The 26,543-nt window shown below is 38.9% G+C and overlaps 2 protein-coding genes across 5 annotated transcripts in view; one reads left to right on the forward strand and one right to left on the reverse strand.

Moving 5' to 3' along the window:
- LOC127510582 (NACHT, LRR and PYD domains-containing protein 3-like) overlaps positions 1-11,164 on the forward strand; it is a 30,647-nt gene extending 19,483 nt beyond the window's left edge. Inside the window, exons 5-9 of the mRNA XM_051890246.1 lie at positions 1,102-1,272; positions 4,138-4,311; positions 7,147-7,320; positions 9,699-9,745; positions 9,836-11,164. Coding sequence (XP_051746206.1) covers positions 1,102-1,272; positions 4,138-4,311; positions 7,147-7,320; positions 9,699-9,745; positions 9,836-10,422 — 1,153 coding nt within the window. The 3' untranslated portion in view covers positions 10,423-11,164. The remainder of the gene's footprint in view (positions 1-1,101; positions 1,273-4,137; positions 4,312-7,146; positions 7,321-9,698; positions 9,746-9,835) is intronic.
- Positions 1-26,543, reverse strand: part of LOC127510665 (gastrula zinc finger protein XlCGF8.2DB-like) — a 242,149-nt gene that overhangs the window by 72,243 nt on the left and 143,363 nt on the right. The window lies entirely within an intron of this gene.

Genomic DNA, 26,543 nt, shown 5'->3' on the forward strand with positions numbered 1-26,543 from the left:
CAGGTTTACTTTTACAGGCAAAATGAGCCAAAAAAGAGATTTAACTCAGAATGAAATGTCAAAAATTATTAAATGCTCATGAGAAGCATGCATTACTAATGCAATACTAGAAATTGCAAAGTTAATGCATGCCCAATGGACAGCAAAACGCATGGTATTAGATCAGTCATTAAAAGATATTATTTCTTGCATGAATTGTTCATCCAGCCTGCATTATGTATTACCTAACTCTTTTCTCAAAAAGGAATTGTTCCTGACTGTCAAATATTCAGCCCTTATTGAATAAAACAACCTTTATCCATAGTTGCCACAACAATATAGGCTGATCTTTAAACTTCCATTTATTACGAAGGTTCTTGATAAAGTTGTGGAATTACAGCTCCTACATGAGAGAATTAATATCTTTGATAAATTTCAATCAGGTCATCTATTCTTCACCTTTTCTGTTTGCTTTGTATATGCTTCCCTTGGGTCAATTGATTCAACATTTTAAGTGCATCTCTTATCATTTTTATGCTGATGACTCACAGCTTTATCCTTCTTTGAAAGAAAATTAAATCAGTATGCTTGATATTCTTTTTAAATTATGTATTAGCCATTAAGGACTGGATGTATGAAAAATTTTCTACAGTTTAATTCAGATAAAGCTGAAACTTCTGTAATTGGTCCACATGATATTGCGAATTCGATTAAGCTATATCTTGACTTACTGGAGCGTAATATGAGAAAAGCATCCAGGAATTTAGGTGTTGTTTTTGTAAATCTGCATGTTAAAAAGTAGTTCAAAGCTGTTGTATCAGTTAAAGGGACTATGTGTAAGAATTTTTTTTTTTTTACTAATCACTTTTTTATTACCAATGTGTGAACAGCCTGTAACGAAACTTATGAGACTTTCCTTGGTCATCTATGAAGGCCTGTAGACAGATTTTTATGTGAAAGACTCAGGACATTTTTCCAGGAAAATCAAAATGATGTGATGTTTATGTATGTTCCTGAGAGCTTCTGATGTCTATATTGCTTATTGCACTGTGTGACACAATTGTCATGCACAGAAAACAGAAAACTTTACTTTAACCATCTATCTGTCATCCTCTTTTGCAGACTTGCTGGATGTGGTCTGTCTAATCATAGCTGTGAAAATTTGTCTTCAGCTCTTCAATCAAACTCCCATCTCAGAGAGCTGGACCTGAGCTACAATGGCCTACAGGATTCAGGTGTGAAGTTGCTCTTTGTTGGACTGAAGAGTTCGCACTGTGAACTGAACACACTAAGGTTTGAATTTCACTATTTCTTATTCACTGGGCCTCTATTATCAATCTAACATAGAAACGAGCGCAGATCTGAGCACAGAAATCATCTTACGACAGGGTTCACATGTGATCATACATTGATAAATGTGGTATCCAGAACAGAGCAAGAAAGAAAAATTAGTAGCTTAAAATTATATATTAGATTATAGTGGCATTCAGTATAAACAACATACAAATGTCAAGCCAAAATGAATTTATTTAAAGTGAAACTAAAATGGCAATGGGCACATACGACTCTCATTCGGCAAGAATCCAAATGTTTCCATATTTACCATGTAACATTTGGTTGCTAAACTATGTTCATTATGAAAACAAGATTTTGTACTCCATTCCTGTTCCAATATCCACGTAAAACATCATCCTTCACATCCACAAAAAATGTGGTTGGGCGCTGGGCACGCTGATTTTACAGCGGACCATTTAATATAAGCAGTAAACTTTTATGTTTGGATGACTGCATTTTAGTTTGAGGATGAATGGCTGAAATGTCAGCAAGGCTAGAACTGATGTTGTGTGTTCGGCACTGTGCGTGTGAGGTGCCTGCGCGATCAGTTCGATTTAATAAAATAAAGATATGAAGAAAACCAATACAGTGCATTAGTGTCACAAAAACGGGCATAGCCTATACTACTTGTCGCAGTTTTTTGGTTAATCTGTTAATTATTTACGTGAAATGTGTTTTGTGTACTCCTATTTATTTTATTTATTTTATATACTTAATTTCATTCTGTTTTTATCAGTTCACAGAAGCGCCACAGGTGCATGGTGACGATGTGTGAAACCTCATGTTCTGTTTATGCTGCTATTTGCGCTTGTAAAGCTAAAGCCCAGGGGGAAAAAAACTTTGAACTTTGAAAATTTGTGGTACTTTTAATGGGTCACATACACCCATCTATTCCAATTTAATTTAAATTTGACATTCTAATCTTGTCGTTTAATTGTTAATAATCGATTAATGATTGATTAATGAGTGTCGGTTGTCAGTCAGGAAAATAATCTAAATGAATAAAATGCTCTCATTACAATTCTCCACCAGATTTACTATGCTATAAGTTGACGTTAACTCAAAAACTTGCATACACAAGTCGAAACCTCACCTGAGATTTGATCGTAGCTGCCGCTCATGTCCATATTGATGAATTCCAAGTTTTGCATGGAAACTACCGTACGCCCAATTTTCTGTCATACGTTTGTTCTGTAAATGAGGGCCACTATGTTCAATGAATAGATGTTTTTTGGTGAAAGTCAACACCTTCCTCCAGGCATACATTGCCCAGTTTGGGTTAGGAAGGTCGAAGAAATGCACTGGCCGACGGATGTTTCTGAAAGGGCAGACATACTCTCCTTTGTTCTCATCCTCCTAATTTGAATTAAAACAGCATCCTTTTATGGCTAAATTATGGTTAAATTTACAAATCATGATTAAATTTACATAAACATTACACTTTCTGTTTACTAGAATTACATTCATAAGTCTATTTCTACGTACCCCGTATGGTTTGAGTTTCAGTACTTGTTCCAAGTACAAGGTTAGTACAACCTCTATTCAAGAACTAGTCTCCTTAGGGTTATCTCAAGCAAATAATGCCCCTGTGAGGGTTAATTTTGTGATTGTCCCAGGGCTAATTTCACAAACTCATATGGTTTGGGGCCAATATGACCCCAAGGGAATTTTACTTAGTTAAAAAACACGGTTCCCTTCATCTCAGTTGCATACAATTTTCTGACATTTTCCACATCTATCTACACACAGAAAACCTGGGCTTAATTTATTTATAATAAAATTAATTTCTTATTCTGAAGTTAATTATTTTTGTCCATTAGGATTATTTAAATAAATATGTGATTACAATCAAGTATTGTCTTTTAGTGGCAACTTATGTGCCATTATTGCAAAAACAAGACACTTCAAAAGACCTCAAACAACAACAAAAAATTCTAACAAGAATACTTAATGTATTTTACTATATATATATATATATATATATATATATATATATATATATATATATATGAATAGTTAGCCACATCCAGAAAAATGAATGGATCTCTATTGGCCTCTGCTGGATGTATATGGTAATTACTCTTTTTTTCCCCCTAAAACTGTATTTCCTACAGATTTTTCTCTAACCAGCAAATGTCAGAATTCTGCATCTAACACCTAGCTCAATATCCAGAAACAACTATTTAATTTTTATCATCAAAGTGATTTTTCATAAAAATGTGATATTTAATTTGCATGTTAATGGTGTAGTTGAGGATTTTTGCAGTAAATAGGTTAAAAAAAGTACTTTAAATCCCCCAAAACACAGCATATATGTATAGATGAGAAGTAAATGAAAAGAAAAATGATATAAAATTGTTATTATTAAAATGTATATTTTTTTATACATTTCCTCTATAAATGTTTGGAGTCATACTGGCCCCCAAACACCATGAGTGTAAACAGGAAACAATGAGAATATGAGGGTTAAATTCATATCAAAACACTCTACAAATAATTCTTGTTCTGTTCAATAGTCAAAGAACATAGGCATAAAAAAGGCGCTACTTGCGTGTGAAACAGGCCTTACAGCCACACAGCCCTAGATGAATTTGACTGAAAATAAAATCAATTACATTTCTCAAGATCACACCACAGGATGCTTAACTTTAAAAACAGTCTTTTTAATGAATTTTAACAGTTATTTCAACTAATTTTCATTTTAACAGTAATATTAAAACAATCTTAAGACAGGTCATAACTGTAAATGTTAGAATGTGTCCAAGTCATTTAATGGTTGTTGTGACAGGAGTTAATTATTTCTTTCTTTATTGTTCTGTTTAGATTGGTCTTCTGTAATCTCACTGGTCAGTGCTGTGAAAGTTTGTCTTCAGCCCTACAATCTTCAAATTCCTGCTTGAGAGAGCTGGACCTGAGTAACAATGACCTGCAGAATTCAGGAGTAAAGCTACTTTCTGTGGGACTGAAGAGTTCACATTGTCAACTGAACGTACTGAGGTATTAAGAACACAAATAAAGATTTACTCTCTTTTACTTTCCTTCTGGTTTGAATTGGGAGATTTGTCTCAGTGAGGGGAAATTTAAATAGACTTTTCTATTGTCTCTCTTTTTTTCTTTTGAGTGCAATTAATATTTAATTTAGAAACAAATTTTAGGGTGTTTTCACACCTGTAAATCGATTGCATTGCTCCAAAACAGGGACTTAATTTGTTACAATGTTGCCTTTTCTTCTTGGTTCGGTTTGCTTTCACAAGGCATTTTTTCAAAGCGTACCAAAATGTGTTTATGCAAGTCACATGCGTGTACAACTGTCCCCTTATTGGTAAGAGTTTCCTCTGCACCATCCATCAAGATTATTGACAAGTTCGCTTCATGAGCTTATTTTTTTTTTTAACTGTCAAGACACACGCAAACACTATACGAATGTAGCCGTCGTTCCCACTGTTAAATTATATACTACATTTGTATTAATTCAAGAACGCTCTTTCTGTATCTCCCAGTGCTGTCTTGTAGGCTAACTGTGTCAAGACACAAACACTATACAAATGTTATAATGCAGCAGAGTGGGAATCAAGGCTTCGTCAGGACCGCATTCTTGCACGGAGAAGCGCGATTACACAACATTTTAAGATGAAAAGGTGCTTTTTGGTTTTTAACCCTTTAAGACCGGATGGAGCGTCGGCGCTCCCATTTGCGTGTCTCTCTTTAAAAGTCAATAAAAATTGAATCCATATAGGTAGCACAAAAATTCTTTTTGCATACAAAACCAGAGACTTTAAACTTTCATATCAAGCCTCCAACATGCTTCTGTTGTGTTATTTTCACCCTCTAATGAGTCTGAGTAATATGCGTTTACAACAAAAACAGCACAGCCGCTAACGGAATACAAATATGTTTATTTCACGTGCTCATAACTTCATGAAAAATGCACAGATCATAGAAAATGGCACATCAATATTTAAAGCAAATTCTCACGATTAAAATGAATTTGCGGTGATCACAAGATATTACTCATGGAATGATTTAACATACTTGGCTAAAAACATGTCTCTCATCTTTCCGGGATGCAGTGTGTATCCAATGTTCCCGGACCCATCCATGTTCGTTTTCCAACGTGGAATAACACAAAATAGATATCATTTTAAAGCTTAGAATCTCATCTTTTTAATGCATCTAACCATTTTGAAAAACTCCTAAAGAGTGCTGAGAAGTGCCTCTAAACCGGAGTTTACCGCCCGTGGGTGCCACCTGGTTGCGGAAAAAATGAATAACAATTTATTAAACTATACTTAATGCTATCACTACGAAATCTGAACCAGATGCAGCTCACATGCAGGAGAGCATCACCAAAAAAGAATTTTTATCCGATCTTATTGCGTTCCTGAGTTATTCAATGTCAAATAAAAAAAATAAAAAATTATTTGTCTTTTATCAGCTGTTTCTCAGCATGAAAATGTCCAAATGTAATGTAATTTATATTTTCTTAAAATTTAAAAAGTGTTCTATCAAATGATACCTACCTTTTGACTCTCGTTGCTACAGTTTTGGAGTTATGAGTCTTTACTTTTGTGTGTGTCGCTTAGAAGAAAAAACTCTAAAAAAGCCTTCAGGTCTTAAAGGGTTAACTGCAGTAACTAATGTGCTCACTCACAGAATCGGACACTGACTCCGGACACATATAACACATTTCCCATTTTGAAATATGATATTGTTTGGTTTGTTGGTCCATTGGGTCAGATTGCTTTCACACCACAAGCGAACTGCCCCAGAGTTCATTTGCAATCAGGCTGAGACCACCTTGTTCTGGAGGTCTCGGAGCAAATGTTTTGGTGCGGATCCGAGCGCGATTGTCGTCTTCACATATGCCTAAACGAACCAAGCCAAGGGAGAAAACGCACCAGGTTCCGAAACAAACGCTCAGGTGTGAACGCACCCTTAATTTCAGTTTTATTGACCCATTTTCAAAGTTAGTATTCACTTGGTGAATACAGGGATGGCGTCACACCTATGTGTGTGAACGCTCTCTTCGAATTGCTTTGACACGGCATTAGGTGTATCACTCATGCTGGAGTAACAGTGTGGAGCAACATACTGTAAGTAACGATGTTCTGCCGTTCTGCGAACTTGTTGCTTTATGGAGAAATTCGCCATTTTGAATCAAAATGTCATTTATGTTAATCGGGGGGAGTGGGGTAGGCGGAGGTCTGGGTGAAATTGTAAGCACAATAAACCTCACAAGAATTGAAAATACATATAAGACATATATATAGCTTACATTTTACCGTAATGTTCTTGCCTACCTGTGTCAAAAAGTGAAGTAATTGGAATATTTCCATTCTGCAAAACAGCCACTCGCTTCTGCCGACTCATGAACTCACGCGCAACTACACTACAGCTAACGATTTTAAAGAGGCAGCGTTCACTTTTACCTTTAGACGACAAATTTAGATTTTAAATTCAATATTGATTTAAACAGAACTGTTGAGCTAATATACAGTATGTAACGCAAGTACATTGTAAGTAACTGTAATTAAATTATCTAAAAATGAACAGTAATCCCTTACTTTATTTTTTCAGTGGATAAGTAATTTAATTACAGTAACGCGTTACTTAGTAACGCATTACACCCAAGACTGGCCTATTCATTATATTTACTTTAACCTGTTAGCAATGTCTTTATTTTTTAATGTATGTTTAAAATAAATTTGTCTTGAGAAAAAATGTGTTTGAGAAAGTGGATCTCTGTCTACTGTGAACTGCACCGGTTTCTGTGTAAAAGTGATGTCTGATTGACAAACAAATGTCATGTGGACTGTTGGCATGTGTTTGTAGATTGTCTGGCTGCATGGTGACAGAGGAAGGCTGTCGTTATCTGTCTTCAGCTCTGAGTTCAAACCCCTCACACCTGAGAGAGCTGGATCTGAGCTACAATCACCCAGGAGAATCAGGAGTCAAGCTGCTCTCTGATACACTGAACCTTCCAAACTGCACACTGGACAAACTCAAGTATGTTGAATTTATTTACAGTATTTAAATATGAGAACCTTAAAGTGCTGTCAAATGATTCTTTTATTATTTTTTTTTTATTTGTTATAATTATGATTGATTGTACTGTTAAGATGTGCTTTTTAGTGCTGTCAAATCTATAAATTGCATCTAACATAAAAGTTTGTTTACATAATATATGTGTGTAAACACAGGCATATATAATATGTATATATATATATATATATATATATATATATATATATAAATGTAATAATGTGTATACATATTATGTAAACAAACTAATCGATTTGACAGCACTAGTGCTTTTATAATGTTCTTGCTGTATTTGATGTCATTATGATATCATATTCTCAATTTGTTTTTTAACAAACATGAGAGAGAGCAGTACAGTTTTTGACCATCATTCCATATATTGCTGTTTTTATACTAAGAAAAGTGGTTCCTACTGGAAATTTTTAATTAAAGAGCAATCAAAAGGAATAAAATGACTTGGGTACGTTTGTCGCATCAATTTTGTTGCTTATGTATATGGATGGTACATTTTCTTGCTTTACCCAGAGTGCCATTATAGTAAATGTCTAAATCATGCACATGTTCCCTTTTGACTGTGGATTACGCAACATTTCGTCAATAGCTGATGCTATTGGGAAACTCCTTTCTCCAATCTATCCTAAAGCATAATTGAATCAGTCTACTATATTTAATGGGTGCTGGTAGAATGCATGTAGTGACGTCGCCGCTCAGAATTGGTCACTTGTCTGTTGCTTGGCTACCAGTTTCTCTGTAGCTGAGTAAACACAAATTAATAATAGAAATATCTGATCATCCTCCATAATACAGTCATTATTTACATCCCATACCATCTGTAAACTCTTGGTTAACAAAGCAAATGACTGGTGCATTGGTATTACATTACAAAAAGCTCTATTTTCAGCCTCACAGTGGAAAATGAATCCGTATCCACGCTCTTGCATGGACTCATGCAGTTTCTAATTCAATTGAGCTGGAGAATTCCCACCTCTCCTGTGGCTTATTTGTAAATGTGTTTTATCTTGGCCACTACATATAAATTTGTGGGAACGTCATGGCCATGAAAACAGTTATGTTGAGGTAACAACATCAGACCTTGACAAAGGCTTGTTGCTGAAACGTTGGATAATAAAGTATTTGCAAGTAAGTGTGCGGTCAGATCTCATTCATAAGACCATCCTTAAGTCATGGTGGAAACTGACATTGTCCTACAGAATAACATAGCTGATATCTTCACCCTGACAGGCCTGCTCAAGCTCATTTAGAAAAGCTATCCAGTGTTCAGTGTTGTATGATCCAAGAACTTGTCTATGGCCTACCACACCATCTTCACATATAGCTGGACACATTGAGATATTTCCCCCACATTGTCCAGGGACTCAGATGGTTGCCTTTTGTCCAATAAAGTCATGGTAACAATATCCTTATGTCATGGCCATGTGATGTGAATTCATGGCCTCGAGATCCTGTGTGGAGGGAACAAGATTTTTCTTGTGCCCATAAGTTTAATGCGTAAACAAACCTGCATGACCATAGCAAACCGGGATTGTCAGAAATGGATATTATTAGTTTTTTATTGGCTTTGGTACTTTGGTCTACATTTTCAAAACTCTCAGGTCATAGGCGATAGTGCCTTGGGTGCCGAGCCTTTTCTTCATAAATGCAATAAATATTTTGATTTATAGATTTTAATCTGCAATGACATAACTTAAAGGTTAATTTATGTACTGGCAAAATGTATTGAATGATGAAAACTTTGAAGTCAAGTTGAAAATAATGTCCTATCGTCTTCGCTGATAGCCTAAATCTATCTAAATAATCCATCATGTTACTGCATTCATGATCAGATGTACCACTGTATCATTATATGCCATTATTTGCATATATAGATATTTCATTTGTAAAAGACACAATGGGAAATGTGCACATACACAGGCTTCCAGATAGATCAGAGAAAGGAGTTTCTTTCATCTCAGCAACCGGACATCACATGCATAACCAGAGACGCTCCCTCATGTTGATAAATTCTGTGTACAGGTTTAACCTACATTGTGTGGTCCAAATGTCCCCCTGAAGATAGTAAAATCTTGAAATCAGCTACACTGGACCAGCCAACAGTCTGCACATGGAAAACCTTATTAATAAATATGTAAAATGCAAAAAAAAAAAAAAAAAAAAGTGGGGTTAGGTTCAGGTATGGGGATATATTTAGGGTTAGGGGACAGAAAATATACTTAGCCCAGTATAAAAGTTCAAGGGAATACCCCACAAAGATACAAAAACAAATGTGTGTGTGTATACCGACTGTATCAAATATGCAAAATGTGCCACTGTGTTTTTTATAGTGTGGATCATGGAGGAGAGTTCAGGATTACCACAGGACCACACAAATGTATGTATATACACACACATATGCAAACACACGCACCTTTAGTTATACTTGTTGTGTTATTAAGTAAATGTTCTCTCTTCTTGTGTTCAGATGCCTGTGATCTCACACTGGATCCAAACACAGCAAACAATAATCTCATTCTCTCTGAAGAATACAGAAAGGTGACATATGTGGAAGAGTATCAGTCATATCCTGATCATCCAGAGAGATTTGATAAGCGTCCCCATGTTCTGTGTAGAGAGAGTCTGTCTGGACGCTGTTACTGGGAGGCTGAATGGAGTGGATGTGCTGATATATCAGTGGCATATAAAGGAATCGGCAGGAAAGGGAAGTGTGAAGACACTGTGTATGGATTCAATAAAAACTCTTGGTGTCTAGTCTGTCGTGATGACACATTCGATGTCTGGCACAGTCATAAGTGCACTAACACACGTGTCCCTTCAAGCATCTATAAGAGAGCTGGAGTGTATTTGGACGTGTCAGCTGGCACTCTGTCCTTCTACAGTGTTTCTGACACACACACACTCACACACATACACACATACACATCCTCATTCACTGAGCCTGTCTATGCTGGATTTGGGTTCATGGTTCATCCTTACAACTCCTCAGTGTCTGTGTGTCAGATTGAAAAGCCTGTGAGCAACAACACAGATGCCACATGCCCACCTGAATGAAATAAATATTCTCACTTTATATCTTTAACATACAAATTCAAACACACTAATTTATATATGCAGGCTTGTTTATCTTTGCACAAAAGCTGATTTATCTTCCAAATAATGTTTCTTGGACAATTGAACAAGGAATCAGTAGTTATCAATGTCCATATATTTAGAAAAAACAGCATTACAGGGGTATATTTTGTGTAGAACTAGAAAGTGCACTTCTTTCACTTTGTATTTTCTGTGCTTCTGTATTTCCAACAGAGTTAATCAAGCTTTTTTTCCAATCAGTGTCAGAAATTTGAGCATTCCAAGAGAACTTCGCTCTATAGGAGAAATATTGTTTCCTTTGGAAAATTTGTCTGATACATTTACTGTTATAAAAGGAACAATTAATTAGACTGCATCAACTGTCAATATATATATATATGTATATATATATATATATATATATATATATATATATATATATTAGTGGTGGGCATAGATTAATTTTTTTAATCTAGATTAATCTCACTGTAATCTTGGAATTAATCTAGATTAAAATGGCTCATTTGAATTCCGCTGAAGGCATTCAGAATATGTGTGCTACCCAACTAATGACTAAAAGTAAGTCTTTGAGAACGGGTTTCTCAAGCCAGGTGGTGCATTAGACCAGGGGCTCATCTCCTGTTTCCAAAATGCATCACAAACTGCTTGAGAAAGCTGTTCTACTATGATAATTGGTGATGAAAATAAATTATGTTCAATAAGATGTACTTGTGTTTACTAACTGTTTATTCAGTTAAACATGAATTTTGAACTGTAGGCCTACATAAGAGGTCGTGATGAACTGTTTACAGTCAGTAGCTTTGTGTCAATCAGTCCAAGCTCTATTTCTCCTTCTTCCACCAGTCACTCAGGCAGACCAGCTTGTTCACATTTTCTGGTGACAAACTAGATCTCCTCTTCTGCACAATATGGCCTGCTAAAGAAAAAAGTCTCTCGCATGGGACAGTTGTGGCAGGAGTCCCCAAGTATTTACGGGCAATGTGGGCCATCTTACCATAGACAGCAGTGTGCTCCGACCACCACTTCAGTGGACACTGATCTAGACTTGCACTGAGCTCTACCTTGTACATCTCCACAGTATTGTCTTTTGGTGTCTCCTCATCTGATTCTGAGTCTGATCCTATCAGTAGCAGGGCTGTTTTCTTCTTGGGTGGCTCAGGGTTCTCCTCCCCGAGTGGCTGCAGAGCAGGTTCTTCTCCCCTCACCAACTCACTTAGCTTTGCCCACACTGGCTCCCTCTCTGCTCTGGGCAAGCACTTGAGGTCCTTAAATCGTGGATCTAGAGCAGTCGCCACCTTTGAATAAAAAAATAATAATTATTGATTGATGAAAATTTCACTTTCCAAATCCAACCTCCATATTTCTTCATGACTCATTCATCTATTCATTGACCGATCTACTGGCTTAACAGTCTATAATGGTCAAACAATGCAGTTATCTTCTGGTCAGTCTGACATACCTTAAGCCATTCCAGGTTTATATTCCCCCTCCGCTGGTTGAGGTCCTTGGTGAAGGCAGCCTTGAATCACACAATATAGGCAGGATCATCATCTGAGATCTTCATCGCGTGCTGGAGGTGGCACAGGGCAGGTAGAACCACAGAGCAGGATACATACTTATCCCCAACAAGGAGCTCAGTGATGTACCTACACAGACAGAGACACACACAGACGGAGACAGCAATAAATAATTAATGACTGATTCATTTAACTCAGATTACACATTTTTAAAGTTCTTAATCACATTACATTTAAGGGCACGTGTTTCTTAAGTACAAAGTGACATTTAAAAGAACTTGTATGCCAATTCATGAACACGCTATCTTTGTAGACCATACCTGCATGGCTCCAGCAGTTTTTCTAGCTTTGCCAACTTCTCATATTCAGCCTTTGTTGGGAGGGCCAGATTGTGCTTCTGCTGAGACAGCGTTGTTGGCAGTGCGTCTCTGTTGCGCCTCACGCGCTTGATCATCTCAAGGGTGGAATTCCACCGTGTTGGAACATCTTGCACGAGTGGCTCCTGAACTTGTCCAAGGAAGGCTTGCTGGACATTCAGCTCGTCTGAGTTGGCCGGACTGTGTTTGAAATGTCCGACCACTTTACGGCACTTGGCCAGTGCACCATCAAAACCACCTTCCCGAAGTGACGTTACAATAGCTCTCTGTACAACATGCGCAACACAGGGCAAATGCTCGAATGGCAGTATCCTCCCTGCTGCCACCATATTAGGAGCGCTGTCTGTTCCAATAGTGCTGATTTTGTCAGCTATCCCCCACTGATTAGCGACGTCGAGAAACTGCCTGGCACACGCTTCTGCAAAGTGACGCTCCTCTGTTTTCATCACACCTAACGGACAGACAAAGTACATCAGAATAAGTTCACTACTAGTAGTAAACAACTAGCAATCATCAAGAAGCAAACATAATGTGGTGGTAATTCGTGGTGTCGTGGTAATTAATAGGCTAAGTAATTAAATTAAATTATGTAATTTAAAATTACATAACGTAGCCTACCTAAAGCGAAGGAGTGAAGTTCTCAGCTGGCATCGATAAGGTGTACAGTAACACCGAGGTAGTTATCGTTGTTGACAGATGTCCAATGGTCCCCAGTCAGTGCTACACACCTAAGATGGGTCACCTGTGGCCGCCTGGAGAACAAGCTCGAGCCCATCATCTTCAACCACGCTGATGGGCCGGCAGCTGGTGGCAATCCACTGAGCGAGGAGATTAGTTAGCTTGGCTGATAGAGCTGTGCTGACGGGCTTGCCTCGGTTGCACTCAAACATAGTAGTTTGACGACGACTCTTCCCCTGCGCTACATCAGTGCTTGGCCCGGCATCTTCCGCATTAGCTAAGGGATGCTTTGCGTTTAGGTGGTATTTGAGACTGGAAGAACTCCTACAGTAAACTAATTCCGCATTGCACAAGGTGCAAACAACCTTAGTCTTGTCGAGGTTTCCATTGGGATGCTTCTTAAAAATAAATTTTCCCTGAAGCAAACCCGGCGGCTTCATAGCTGCATCCATGTTAGCATGTCACGTTTGATGTGGTAATTTCATACACAAGGCATACACACAGGTTCGAAGACTCGTTCTCGCCCCCTACAGTGCAATTCGGCTAGGTATACATCCGCGCTAAAATATCAAGGTGAAAGTCATCATAGCTTGCGTAGTATAGACCCAGCTCCCAACCCAACTTTGAGAATAGATTAACGGCGATATTTTTTTTATCGCCCGATAAGAGTCTCACGTTAATGCAGCACGTTAACGCCGATAACGGCCCACCACTAATATATATATATATATATATATATATATATATATTAGTGGTGGGCCGTATGGTGAGGAGATTATATATATATATATATATATATATAATCTCCTCACCATATTTTACATAGTTTTGGAATCAACTCCTACTCCAATTCCATAGTCGATTTTGAACTTATATAATTTAATATTCGATTCTTCTTGCAAAAAAATTGTGTGTGTCAGAGAGAGATCATGTGTAATTACTAACTACTTTTTTATTGGTTTTGGGCAGTAGCATCACTGCAAGTACTGAAGCAAGTACTGAACTGACAATTGAAACTGACATTGTTAATAAAGGTATAATTTTATCAAAGCACTTTAACGCAACAAGGGAAGCCTTTTGGAAAGTAGTGGGAAGTAGGAAATTTCTGATAGCACATAAAGGCAGCGTTACTTCAAGAGAGCAACCATATATATAATATATATACTTCAGATGCAAAAGCCTCTAAGTGCCATCTGAAATTTTCTTCTAAAATGAGCATTTTTATCAAGCTTGTATGTTTAGGTTCAGTAATTTCACTTTAATGGCAATTAATACGTCCTTTTCATTGGCAATAAAGTGAAATAACTGAACATAAACATACAAGCTTGATAAAAATGCTCATTTTAGAAGGAAATTTCAGATGGCACTTATAGGCTTTTGCATCTGAAGTCTTAATATAAATATATATATATTTTTTTTTTTTCTTTCATTTTTTCATTTATCATAGTTCAAATAATACAGTAGGTTGACATCTAAATAACAGTCTCCTCTAATGTCATGTCTGTTCGGTCGCGGAAGTTTACGTGGTCTGAGCGGGACAGTTCGCCAGTTTAGCCGGTTGAGGTGCACTCTAATACGGGGACGCTTGTCTCTCGTTCCCCTGGCCACGGCCTTGAGTCTGGAGCGTGCAATTTTCACACCCAAACCACTGCCTGCTGCTGTTTCTCTTTGCGTTTAAAGAGAAAAGTTAACAAACAACAGGGCCAGTGTTAGGAGTAGTGCATTACTAAGCAATCTAATTAATGTAATTGAATTATTTTTCATGAAAAAGTAAAATAAGTGATAGGAAATCACAATTTTGATTTCATTTCACACAAACTGTTGTGATTTCCATATGGAGCGTCTCTACATCTCAGTGTCGCTTTCAGTTAGAATTACAACTTGATTTTCTGTTATAAAGCAGCTCTCCACTGTGGAGCTATAGCTAATGATGAAATCTTTTTAGTGAATATTTAACATCAAAGTTTATTTTTGTAGTGTTGTTTTATTTTTAGCTTTTGATTTATAGTGATTTTTATATATATATATATATATATATATATATATATATATATGAATATGCACTTAATTAATATTACACTGTTTATCTGTGATTGACTTGACATGATATTTTGTAGTGAGTCTGAGTCGTCGAACCAGAGGACTGAATCCTTTAAAAGATGCAGAAATACATGTAAAAATGGGGAAGGACAAAGACATAATAACTGGGAGATACATTAATCCCATCAAAGGTAAGGTTATTTTTTTTTGGTTTCCCATAAACTATCTCTTAACTACTTAACTTCTATTATACAGGATACACAGTGGTCCACCGTAAATACAGTCTGTGACCTGTAGAGAGTAGCATGTATGCCTTGGATAATCCAATAATGGAGTAAAATATGTTTCAAAAATAGACCAAAGTTTTAGATCTAACAACAATGAAGAAGGGGCCAAGGGGTGTACTCACACTAGAAGATCTGAACCGTGCTCGAGCATGTTTGTCCCCCAAAACCCTTTTTTTTTTTTTCTGGCTGAAGCACATTTGTTTCAATCTATAAGAATAATCAGCCTACACAACCAGTCAAAAGTTTTTGATCAATAAGATTTATATATATATATATATATATATATTCTTTTTTTTTTTAAGAAGTTTCTTCTGCTCACCAAGGCTGCATTTATTTGATCAAAAGTTCAGCAAAAACAGTAAAATTTTAAAATATTTAAAATAGCTTTCTATTTGAATAGATTTTGAACTATAATTTATTTCTGTGATGCGCAGCTGAATTTTCAGCAACATTACTCCAGTCTTCAGTGTCACTTGATATACTGATATGCTGATTATCAATATTTAAAACAGTTGAGTACATTCTTTTTCAGGATTCTTTGATGAATAGAAAGATCCAAAGATCAGTATTTATCTGAAATAAAACGCTTTTGTTGTTTGTTACACTATTCTGTTCAAAGGTTTGGAGACAGTATAATTTTTATTATTTTTTGGGGAAATGATAGAAATTAGTAATTTTATTTAGCAAGGATGCTTAAAATTAATCAAAAGTCATGATAATCAAATGTTAGTCCTAATTAAATTAATTTATTACTTATAATTAGGTTTGTGTTTTTTTTCTGTTTTTGTTTCATAATATATATAAAAGAAAAATAGTGTTGAAAAAAAAGATGTGTGTATGTTTGTATTAGAGCCGCACGATTAATCGAATGTGATTGTCATGCACATCTCGTCAGTAAAGTGGTTCTGTTATTAGTAGTAAATCTCCATCACCTGCTTTCAGATGGAGCAGCATTTACTATACAGGAGTGCGTTTCCCAAAGCTTACTATGGTCGCAAGTTCCGTCATTACCAATAGAGTTCAATGGGACTTATGACCATGGTTCACCAATGATGCTTTCGGGAAACGCACCCCAGAGCCGTAGATCACTGACAAGCTACGAACAAAAAATCTCAGATGATATAATCATGTGATTATGAAATCGTTTGCGATAATGACAGCTGTTTGCGTAGCTTCTCAGTGGCTCTGTGTAGTAAATGCTGCTCCATCTGAAAATACCACATTTAATAACATGTTTTTACTCCAAATTCACTTCATAACGTCAGTCGAGTGTTTGAAATAAATCCTTCTGTGAGATGATGTGGCTTCTTAAACAGAATAAGGCACACAATATTTCATAGTATTCTAAGCAGTGATAAAGGCTATATCGATTAGCATTGCATTATAGATAAACTTTATTTTAATGAAAATTGTAATAATAAGATCTCAGATAAACCATATATTGCCATAGTCATGTGTTTATTAGTCACATTGAATCAATGAAAGCAGTTAAATCTTCTGTTTATTCAGCTGCAGTGATGGGCATTTCCTGGGTTTCTTCTGCGGGGCTTATTTGGAGTTTATCTGGTTTTCGGATGGAGATTTACTGCTCATCTCAGAACCCTGCTTCACTGACAGATACACATGACAATCGCAGCTTCTGTCAAATCGTGATTTCAATTTATTGTGCAGCCCTAGTTTGTATTAGTGGTACTGTTTAAATGTGTTTTGATCAAAGGCAGGGTAGGTGATTTGGTTCAAAAACATTGATATGCTTGTTGAAATTCTCCTCACATCCCGATAGCAAACAATAAGTAAAGTGGTCTATATTTATTTATATGTATTAATATCGTCTAGGCGTAGGACCTTAGAATGTTCGTCCAATCAAAATATTCGGTCCGAACTTTACGATAGGCTATTTTGCCTGCCTGTCAAATATGTATTTGCATATCTCTGCGCACCCTGCACCATTACATTATGCTGGGAGGGTGGGAATCTTATGCTTTTAAAGCTAGCTTGCTATTGCTAGCCTTTACGAAATCGCCTACCCTACCTTTATGTAGTTTAAACTGTTTAACAGTTTTCTGTTGATTTTTATTTCATTTAGGTTGGGGTGTGTTTGCAAAAACCCCTATCTCACAAGGTTCCTTTATTCTCGAGTACAGAGGAACTTTAGTGGAAAAAGGGAAATTGGGAAAATATTTCAATAATAATTATGTATACTTTTTCAAACACGGAGGGCGTGACTGCTGGTGAGTAGCCTGTATTTTACTGTATGTAAACCCCTGTGGATTGTTTTTAAAATGTGTTTCTTAACCCTGAAACTAAACATCACACACAGTTTTGGGGCAGGTTAAAGTGATTACTAATGATGTATTCCTTTCTAGAGCATAACTTTAGTGAACATTTGTAACAATAATTTTTTTCCCCATATAGCATCGATGCCTCCTTTGATGACGGCTCTCTTGGGAGACTAGTAAACGACAGTCAAAAGCCAAATGGCAAAATAAAAAAAATTGAACTGGACGGAAAGCCTCATCATTGTTTATTTGCTATAAAAGACATAAATAAAGATGACGAGATCACATATGATTATGGAGGACAAGACTTGCCATGGCGTTTTCACTGTGGGCAGGAACTGTGCAAGGTAGAATATTTCCAAATGATATTCAAGTATTTATACTAATATCATCCAGTTGTTTCAGTTTTTCTTCTGTCTTCCAGTTTGTCCATGAGCCTGTCGCTGCAGCCATAATGGGAAGTGAAGTCACTTCTGCTAAAGAGGTTTGTTAACACTTTTGTCAATTTAGTTTTTCACTCGTTATAACAAGACCTGAAGTGAAATTCTCTTATTGCTACAAAATGTGATTCAGCAGTACACTATTATTAAAAACACTTGTGTGTTATCAGTATACTGAAAGCCTTGTGTCCTCATAAACCATGAGTAAACACACATGTGTTGTTAAACTATAGTCTACTGCTGAGTCACATTTAATAGTCATGTGTGTTCTCATAAACCACGAGTAAACACACACAAGTGTTGTAAAACTATACTCTACTGCTGAGTCACATTCAATAGTCAAGTGTGTCCTCATAAACCACGAGTAAACACACACAAGTGTTGTTAAACTGTAGTCCACTGCTGAGTCACATTCAATAGTCATGTGACCTCATAAACCACGAGTAAACACACACAAGTGTTGTTAAACTATAGTCCACTGCTGAGTCACATTCAATAGTCATGTGACCTCATAAACCACGAGTAAACACACACAAGTGTTGTTAAACTATAGTCCACTGCTGAGTCACATTCAATAGTCATGTGACCTCATAAACCACGAGTAAACACACACAAGTGTTGTTAAACTATACTCTACTGCTGAGTCACATTCAATAGTCATGTGTGTCCTCATAAACCATGAGTAAACACAATATGCAAATAGGAGTGCCTAACCCTAACCCTAAACTATAGTCTACTGCTGTCACATTCAGTAGTCATGTGTGACCTCATAAACCACGAGTAAACACACACAAGTGTTGTAAAACTATACTCTACTGCTGAGTCACATTCAATAGTCATGTGTGTCCTCATAAACCATGAGTAAACACAATATGCGAAGAGAAGTGCCTAACCCTAACCCTAGCCTGGATAATTGAGCTATCCCTGGACCTGCGACTTACCTAAACCTAGCCCTCACAGGAGTAGCCTGGATTCCAAGGTGACATACCTAAACCTAACCGTCACAGGAGGAGAAATTAGTTTGGAGATAATTGAGCTATCCCTGGACCTGCGACTTACCTAAACCTAGCCCTCATAGGAGTAGCCCGGATTCCAAGGCGACATACCTAAACCTAACCATCACAGGAGGAGAAATTAGTTTGGAGATAACTGAGCTATCCCTGGACCTGCGACTTACCTAAACCTAGCCCTCACAGGAATAGCCTGAGTGCTAGGATGATGGAACTATCGCTGTACCAGCGACATACCTAAACCTCACAGGAGGATAAATTAGTTTTTGGGGGGTAATTGGGCTGTCCCTGGACATGCGACTTAACTAAACGTGCAGGAGGGAGAATTAAGTTTAAAGATAAATGGGGCAAATTTTGGGACGCTCATTGATATCCATACATGAAGGGGGATGGAATGTATTTTAGGGAAGTATCTCGATTGCAATTCTGAAAAATAAGAGAACCATGGGAATGGATTATTTGAAGAAAAAGGTAAAACCAGCGTTGTGGGTGGATCAGCCTCATCAAAAACATGCGCCAGCCAGTGCACTTCTGCGTCCTCCCTATTCCAAACTGGATAGCCGTGAGACGGTTATCTGGGGGGAGGGGTTGCTTTTCTCCACCTAACCTAGCCCGAGCCTTCGGACCTGGGGGGGCTGTGAAAAACTAGAGCATTGTATTGTCGTTGTGGTAGTCTAGGAAGACGCTGCCTCACTTGGTTCTGAACCGGGTGATCCGGGTGGGAATCGAGTGAGGGAGCGAAAAGGACCTTTTGGGGCGTGGTTCGATTCGCCGGCTGGAAGTAAATCCAGAATGAAGATTTCGCTCCTTTGGATAGATGTGGGTGGTTAGTGCTAGGTTGGCTTGGTGCTATAGTTTAGGGGGTATTGGGCTAGAGGATGAATATGAAGAAGGAAAATCTCTTCCTGGGGGAGCGATGCTCGGCCGGGATTATTGGGCCATGACCTTCGGGGCGTGGTTCAGTTTGCTGGCCGGGAGTAAGTTCAGGATGAGGATTTCGCTCCTTTGCTTTTTTAAAAAAAAGGGGGAAAGGGACGGTTAGGGTTTTTTTTTTGTTAAATAATAGGGGTTTATGACTAAGTGGTGGAATGAATAATTTTTGTTTTCTTCTTGTGTGTCTAGGCGGTAAAAAAATGGATAGTAATGAGCAATTCAAGGTCCTTGTTAGAGAGTTGCATAGGTTCATTAAAATGAGTCATCATTTGAGGAACCTGGGGGAGATGGAGGAGGAACCGGGACCGGGGCCTAAGTCTCTTCAGAGAGTGGCCAAGTGGCTGGGAACGGTAGTGGTGCCGGCAGCCCCAACACCAACAACGGGCTGGAAGCTCTACGGGAGCGCCAGGAGGTGGCTCGATGAGAGCCTGGGTATACTCAGGACGCACTACAGCTCAATCCAGGAAGAGATCTGGGCTAGACTGGGCCGGATGGGTCTGGAGGAGGGGGAGAGAGCTCTGGAGGTGGCGACTAGATGGGCGCACAGGAACCTCCGAAATATTCAGGAGTGCACTGTGCGGGAAGCCACGGGGGAGATTGGGAGGCTGTGGGTTGGGGTAAGGCAGTTGGAGTTGTTGGGATCAGGATGATTTTTAAAAAAAAAAGAAATTAGGTCAACCAGAGAGCAGAGTTGGCTGGGATGAGAAGAGGTACTGTTACCAGGGGGTTACAGGTTCTGATGGCTTCAGGAGGTATTGCTACCAGGGAGGTGCAGGCTCCAGCAGCACGGGAGGGTACTGTGACCAGAGGGGTGCAGGTTCCGGGGAGTACTGTTGCCAGGGAGGCATGGGATCCAGGGGACGTAACGCAGGTGGGGTATGGGCGGCAATGGGGGTTGGAAGTTGAGCTCTGTCAGAGGGATGGGGACTTTAATAATACTGGTGTAATATTGGTCCTTCTAGGATCACCAAATCTTGAGGTTGGTCATGACCAGGGAGCAAGGGTCGGAGGGGCGGAGTGCCGTCGTTGGGGCTGCAGGAGAAGCAGTCCAGGAAAAGGAACGGGACTGTGGTGTTGGTGGAATCGGGGGAGTCGGAGGAGGATGAGCGCATATGGATTACGGTGGATGAGGTGGCGAGAGGGAGCAGTCAGCCACAGGTGGCCCTGAGGGAGGGGGAGGATGCAGGAAGGAAAAGAAAAAGGCAAGACGAAGAGGAGGTGCAAATGGAGCCTATGTTCGGGAGATGGGAGCATGGGGGGGATAAGATCAAGAATTAGTCCCTCAGGCCTAAACAGCCTGTCCTGGTTATAGGGGACTCCAATATGGGAAGGCTGCCAGCAATTTTCGACGATAGAGTCCAGGTGGAGTGTTATCCTGGGGCACATTGGTTCCATGCCTACGAGATATTGAGGAACAGGACCCCTTCTACGGACTAGGTCACGGCAGTGATTTTGTCATTTGGGATAAATGACAGGGCGTATGCATCAGCAGAAGCGGTGGGGAAGCTTGTTCAAAAGACCCTGGGGGTGGCAGAGGGAACGTTCCCGAATGCCCAGATTTTCATTCCCAGCATTAATTTTAACAGGCATCTTCCGAAGGGGCAGTGCAGCACACTGAATGGAGTAAATGCGCACATCACCAGCACGGGCAGAGCGCTGGAGGCCTTGCCATATGAACAGTTCAGGACGGAGCAGGACTTTACCCACTGGACTGGGATGACGGGACGGGCAATGTGGGATCATTGGGTGAGGGTTTTAAACTAACTGGGGAGAGGCACCCGGTCAACCAAAGCTTGGGGACCGTGGTGAACCTCTCCCGAACTAGAGTTCTTAATAAAATGGAGTTAACAGTCTTGCAGAGGGGATTGTCTTTTGTTCCCAGGTATATGGGGGGACCAGCTGGAATAGGTTAGAAGCGGAAGCGGGCCTTACAGCTTATCATAGGAGGCTGAAGCTGGCTGACTTTTTTGAGGGGGAGGAAGGGGAGGGGCAGAGGGCCCCCTTCACGGGTGCGTCTGAGTGGGAACCGCGGAAAAGCCAGGTGGGGGAATTGGTGTGGAGGATAATTTAGGGGGACAAAAAAATAATGGAAGGGATGAGGGAGGTTCAGGAGGAGAGTAACTTGTCGAGAGGGGAGTGGGGGGCTCTGAAGGGGCTCAGGGCAGACCACTCATTGATCATTAAGCCAGCGGATAAGGGGAGTTTGGTGGTTATTATGGATCGGGAGCAATATGTGAGGGAGGCGATAAGGCAGTTGGAGGATAGGGAATTCTATGAGGAGCTGCAGGAGCCGATTTTCCCCGAGTCAGTGGTATTGATTAGGGAAGAGCTGGGGCGGTTGCGGTAGGGGGGTTGGTTAAATGCTAAGCAGATGCAATACATCAGGGGGCAAGATACTCCCAGGGAGAGAAGGTTTTATTTGCTCCCAAAAATCCATAAGGATAGGGCCACCTGGCCATTTCCGGATGTCCCCCCCAGGGAGACCGATAGTATCAGATTGTGGTAGTGAGAGTTATGGGGTGGCGGAGTTCATTACGTGGCACCTGGGCCCGCTCTTGATTAGGCATACCAGTTATGTTAGGGATACTTATGATTTCTTAGAAAAGGTACAGGGGATGAGAATAGGTCCTGGCTCCAGCCTCTTCTCTATGGATGTTGAGAGCCTGTATACCAACATAGAGATAGAGAGGGGACTGGAGGCAGTGGTGAAGTGCCTATGGAAGTATCCTAAGGAGGGTAGACCAGATCAGAGCATTCTGAGGCTGCTGGAGTTGAGCCTAAGGAGGAATGACTTTGGGTTTAATGGCCGTCATTTTCTGCAGGTGAAGGTGTAGCAAATTAGCTCAAAATAAATATGAATAATTAATCATAACTAGTTATAATTAATTATAAATATTTGGATCAGTTAATAAAATTAACTTAATGTAATAAAATTAATATTACAATCAATTAACCTGTTGTCCAATGAACACACAGTGTTAATTGTTTATTAATTCTAAGAAATGTTCATTTCCAGGTTATGGGAAATAACAATCTTATTGTACAGTACTACTCAGAGCCTGTAGTCAGGATCTGCATGAATAGGGACTCCAGTATATGAGCGTGAAACACGGACAACTTTACGTGTGACATGAACAAGACTTTATTAACTAGACTAAACACTTAATTACTCTAACATTCACACACACACATGCATACAGTTTACCAAACGAAAGAGAGAGTTGAAGCAGAGTATAGGAAAGCAAGAAGTTACAGCATTGTTTGACATTCAGCAGATCAACAGCCTTGAGCAAACCATCAGTTTAGTTTTAACAGGCCCTTCTTTAAAAGGGGTAAGGATATTCAATGTATCAGATAATGAGACTAAGTTTGATAGTTGCATGTCTCTCCAAGTTAAATTATAACTGTCCTGATGCGATTTGTGGAGGCTCCCGTTGAATCTTTGCTGATATTGTCTTGATGAAGGAGAACCAGTTGGATTCAGAGGATCTTTGGTGAATGGAAGGTCTAGGCCGAAGCCTGGCACAAGCTTGGGGTTCCTTAGAAGCTTCTAGCTTCTCACAGCATCATCTTAACATCAGCATTTGTCAGTAAAAGAGAAGAGAGCATGATCTTGTGATCAGTGAATATAAGGGGTGAAGATGTCACACCCTCTTAAGGTGTCCGAGCCAATAAGGAGTTGCCCCCTCGGAGGGAACTTTACGAGTCTTTGTGACTTTGGCAGGATATTAGCATAAGAAACTGGATTGGATGAATAAGAGAAGAACCTTCTAGATTCTTATAATACTAATGTGTCACAGAGTTAGTAACATGTAACATAAATGACCAAATAGGAAACGAAAGTTGGAGTCCGTAGATACCAAACATGCTACCAATGTAATTTCAGTTAACTGTACATTTGCAACTCTGGAACATTAATACCAAAATAGTTCAAAGGAGAGAATTAATACATAGAATAAAGCCTATAAAAGGAAAGTCATGAGATGGGAAAATTTTATACATGTTTATACATTTCCCAAGTGGTTATATAGAGAATACATAGGATTAAGAGAGTTTATTTGTCCTTCTCAGAAAGAATGAAGTCAGAGTCACTAGTCTCTGCAAAATTCTTTCTGATCGTAAAAGTACCATGTATCTGTAACAGGACACCTAGTTCTGCCTGTGTGTTAGCTACGTTTGGGATGCTAGTTGCAGTTTTAGGGTAATGGGTTCACAGAACTTTGATAGAGTGAGTTTATGGGTAATTCATTAAATATAATGAATAATTGTGTGCCTGATTGGTCCAGACGCTACAAAGGGCACGGCGATGAAGAAAAGGTTCGCCCCTGCGTATGCGAATATCTACATGGTGGACTGGGAGGAGTCAGTGTTCCTGAAATGTAAAAGCAGGCCCAGCCAGTACTGGAGGTACTTGGACGATATATGGGGTGTCTGGGAAGACACTGAGGAGGGCTTTGAGGACTTTGTGGGGACCTTGAATAACCACCACCCATCCATCCGGGTGAAGGTGGAGAAAAGTGAGGATGAGATCAATTTTCTGGACACAATCATCTTTAAAGGGCCCGGGTTTCAAGACTCTGGGCGGCTGGACTCAAGGGTATATTTTAAGAGCACGGAGAAGCATGCCTTACTTCACCGGGGCAGTCACCATCACTCTAACGTTTTTAAGGGCATAGTGAAGGCCCAATTACTAAGGTTCAGGAGGATCTGCTCTAGGGAAGGGGATAGGGTGGAGGCAGTTAAGATATTGTTTAGGACGCAAAGGGGGAGGGGTTACTCTAGACGTTTTTTAAGAGTTGTGGCGAAGGAGGAGGCAGTGGGGGGGGATTATTGGTAGAAGCTTGGTGCTTAGGAACCTGCCAATATGAACCTCGAAGTGGAAAATGATGTAAAAATTATCCTGCCTACTCATTCATATAAAACAATATATTGATTTAGTTTTTGTAAGACACTTTTTGTCAAGAAACACAGTATGCGTGGAGGCGTGAATCATCATGAATAATGGGTGATTTACACCTGAGAAGACAAAAGAATCGCATAAAGACCTGTAATGACCTGCATAATAATGAGGCCTTTCAGTCAGGTAGGCTGTGAAAAAACCCTCTGTGAACATGTCTCAAGCTCATCATGGTGTATATCAAACATACAGAAAAAACAGCAATACTGAGAAATATTATTACAATTTAAAATAATGGTATTCTATTATATAGCTACTTTAAAATATAATGTATTTCTGTGATGCAAAGTGTCTGAACAATTATGTTACCTCTTTGGAGAAATATTGATGGATTCTCATATGTTTGTCAATTTTCTATACAGAGGAGTAATATTTATTCAGTATTTATTGTCATCACTATGAGCGCTGGATACTGTGTTTTCAATTCATACTTGCAGCCGGAGGGCGCTCTGTACACTTTTAGTCCACAAATTAATCTAAAGAAGAAGACATTCCAGGAACTAACGGCATGTCTTCCAGAGGTCGCTAACCATGACTTTAACATACAGATAAACACTTTTTAAGACAATAAATACACGATTGCGACGATGTATACATGTACTGCCTCAGAATTTGCGTCTGAATAGCGCTCGTTCCGTGAGCGGATAATGAGCAGAATCACGGACTTCTGACATGTCTCTTTTCATACAGATTACATAAACAGAGAATTTTTGTTTTCGATTTGACTTACACAATTTAAAACCTGAGATTTCAATGTTTTTTTAGACATAAGTCTCATTTTTGTGTTATTAGTATTCACTAAGTTACAGTTCATTTTCTAAGAACTATCAGATTGGACTTCGTTCAGAGGGAGACGAGAGATCACGCATCATGTTTTCTTTATTTTGCAAAAAGCACAACATTTTGTTTTTACTCTGAGCGTACACAAATAAAAGAAGATATTTTATAGTTTCAATTGATATATTACTTATGTCTCTATGACAAACAATGACGGAGTATTTTAAGTCTGTTTTGCTGCAATGTGAAAAAAATCCTGCAAAACGCGCTGGCGCGTTTCCAGACTCCAGAGGGTTGAACTATAGTCCACTGCTGAGTCACATTCAATAGTCGTGTGTCCTCATAAACCACGAGTAAACACACACAAGTGTTGTAAAACTATACTCTACTGCTGAGTCACATTCAATAGTCGTGTGTCCTCATAAACCACGAGTAAACACACACAAGTGTTGTAAAACTATACTCTACTGCTGAGTCACATTCAATAGTCGTGTGTCCTCATAAACCACGAGTAAACACACACAAGTGTTGTAAAACTATACTCTACTGCTGAGTCACATTCAATAGTCATGTGTGTCCTCATAAACCACGAGTAAACACACACAAGTGTTGTAAAACTATACTCTACTGCTGAGTCACATTCAATAGTCGTGTGACCTCATAAACCACGAGTAAACACACACAAGTGTTGTTAAACTATACACTATTGCTGAGTCACAATCAATAGTCATGTCCCTTACGAAAAGAAAATATATTTACCAATATATTTCTTAAAATATATTGTAAT

This window comes from Ctenopharyngodon idella, chromosome 4 (assembly GCF_019924925.1).
Source record: "Ctenopharyngodon idella isolate HZGC_01 chromosome 4, HZGC01, whole genome shotgun sequence".
NCBI classification, from domain to species: Eukaryota; Metazoa; Chordata; class Actinopteri; order Cypriniformes; family Xenocyprididae; genus Ctenopharyngodon; species Ctenopharyngodon idella.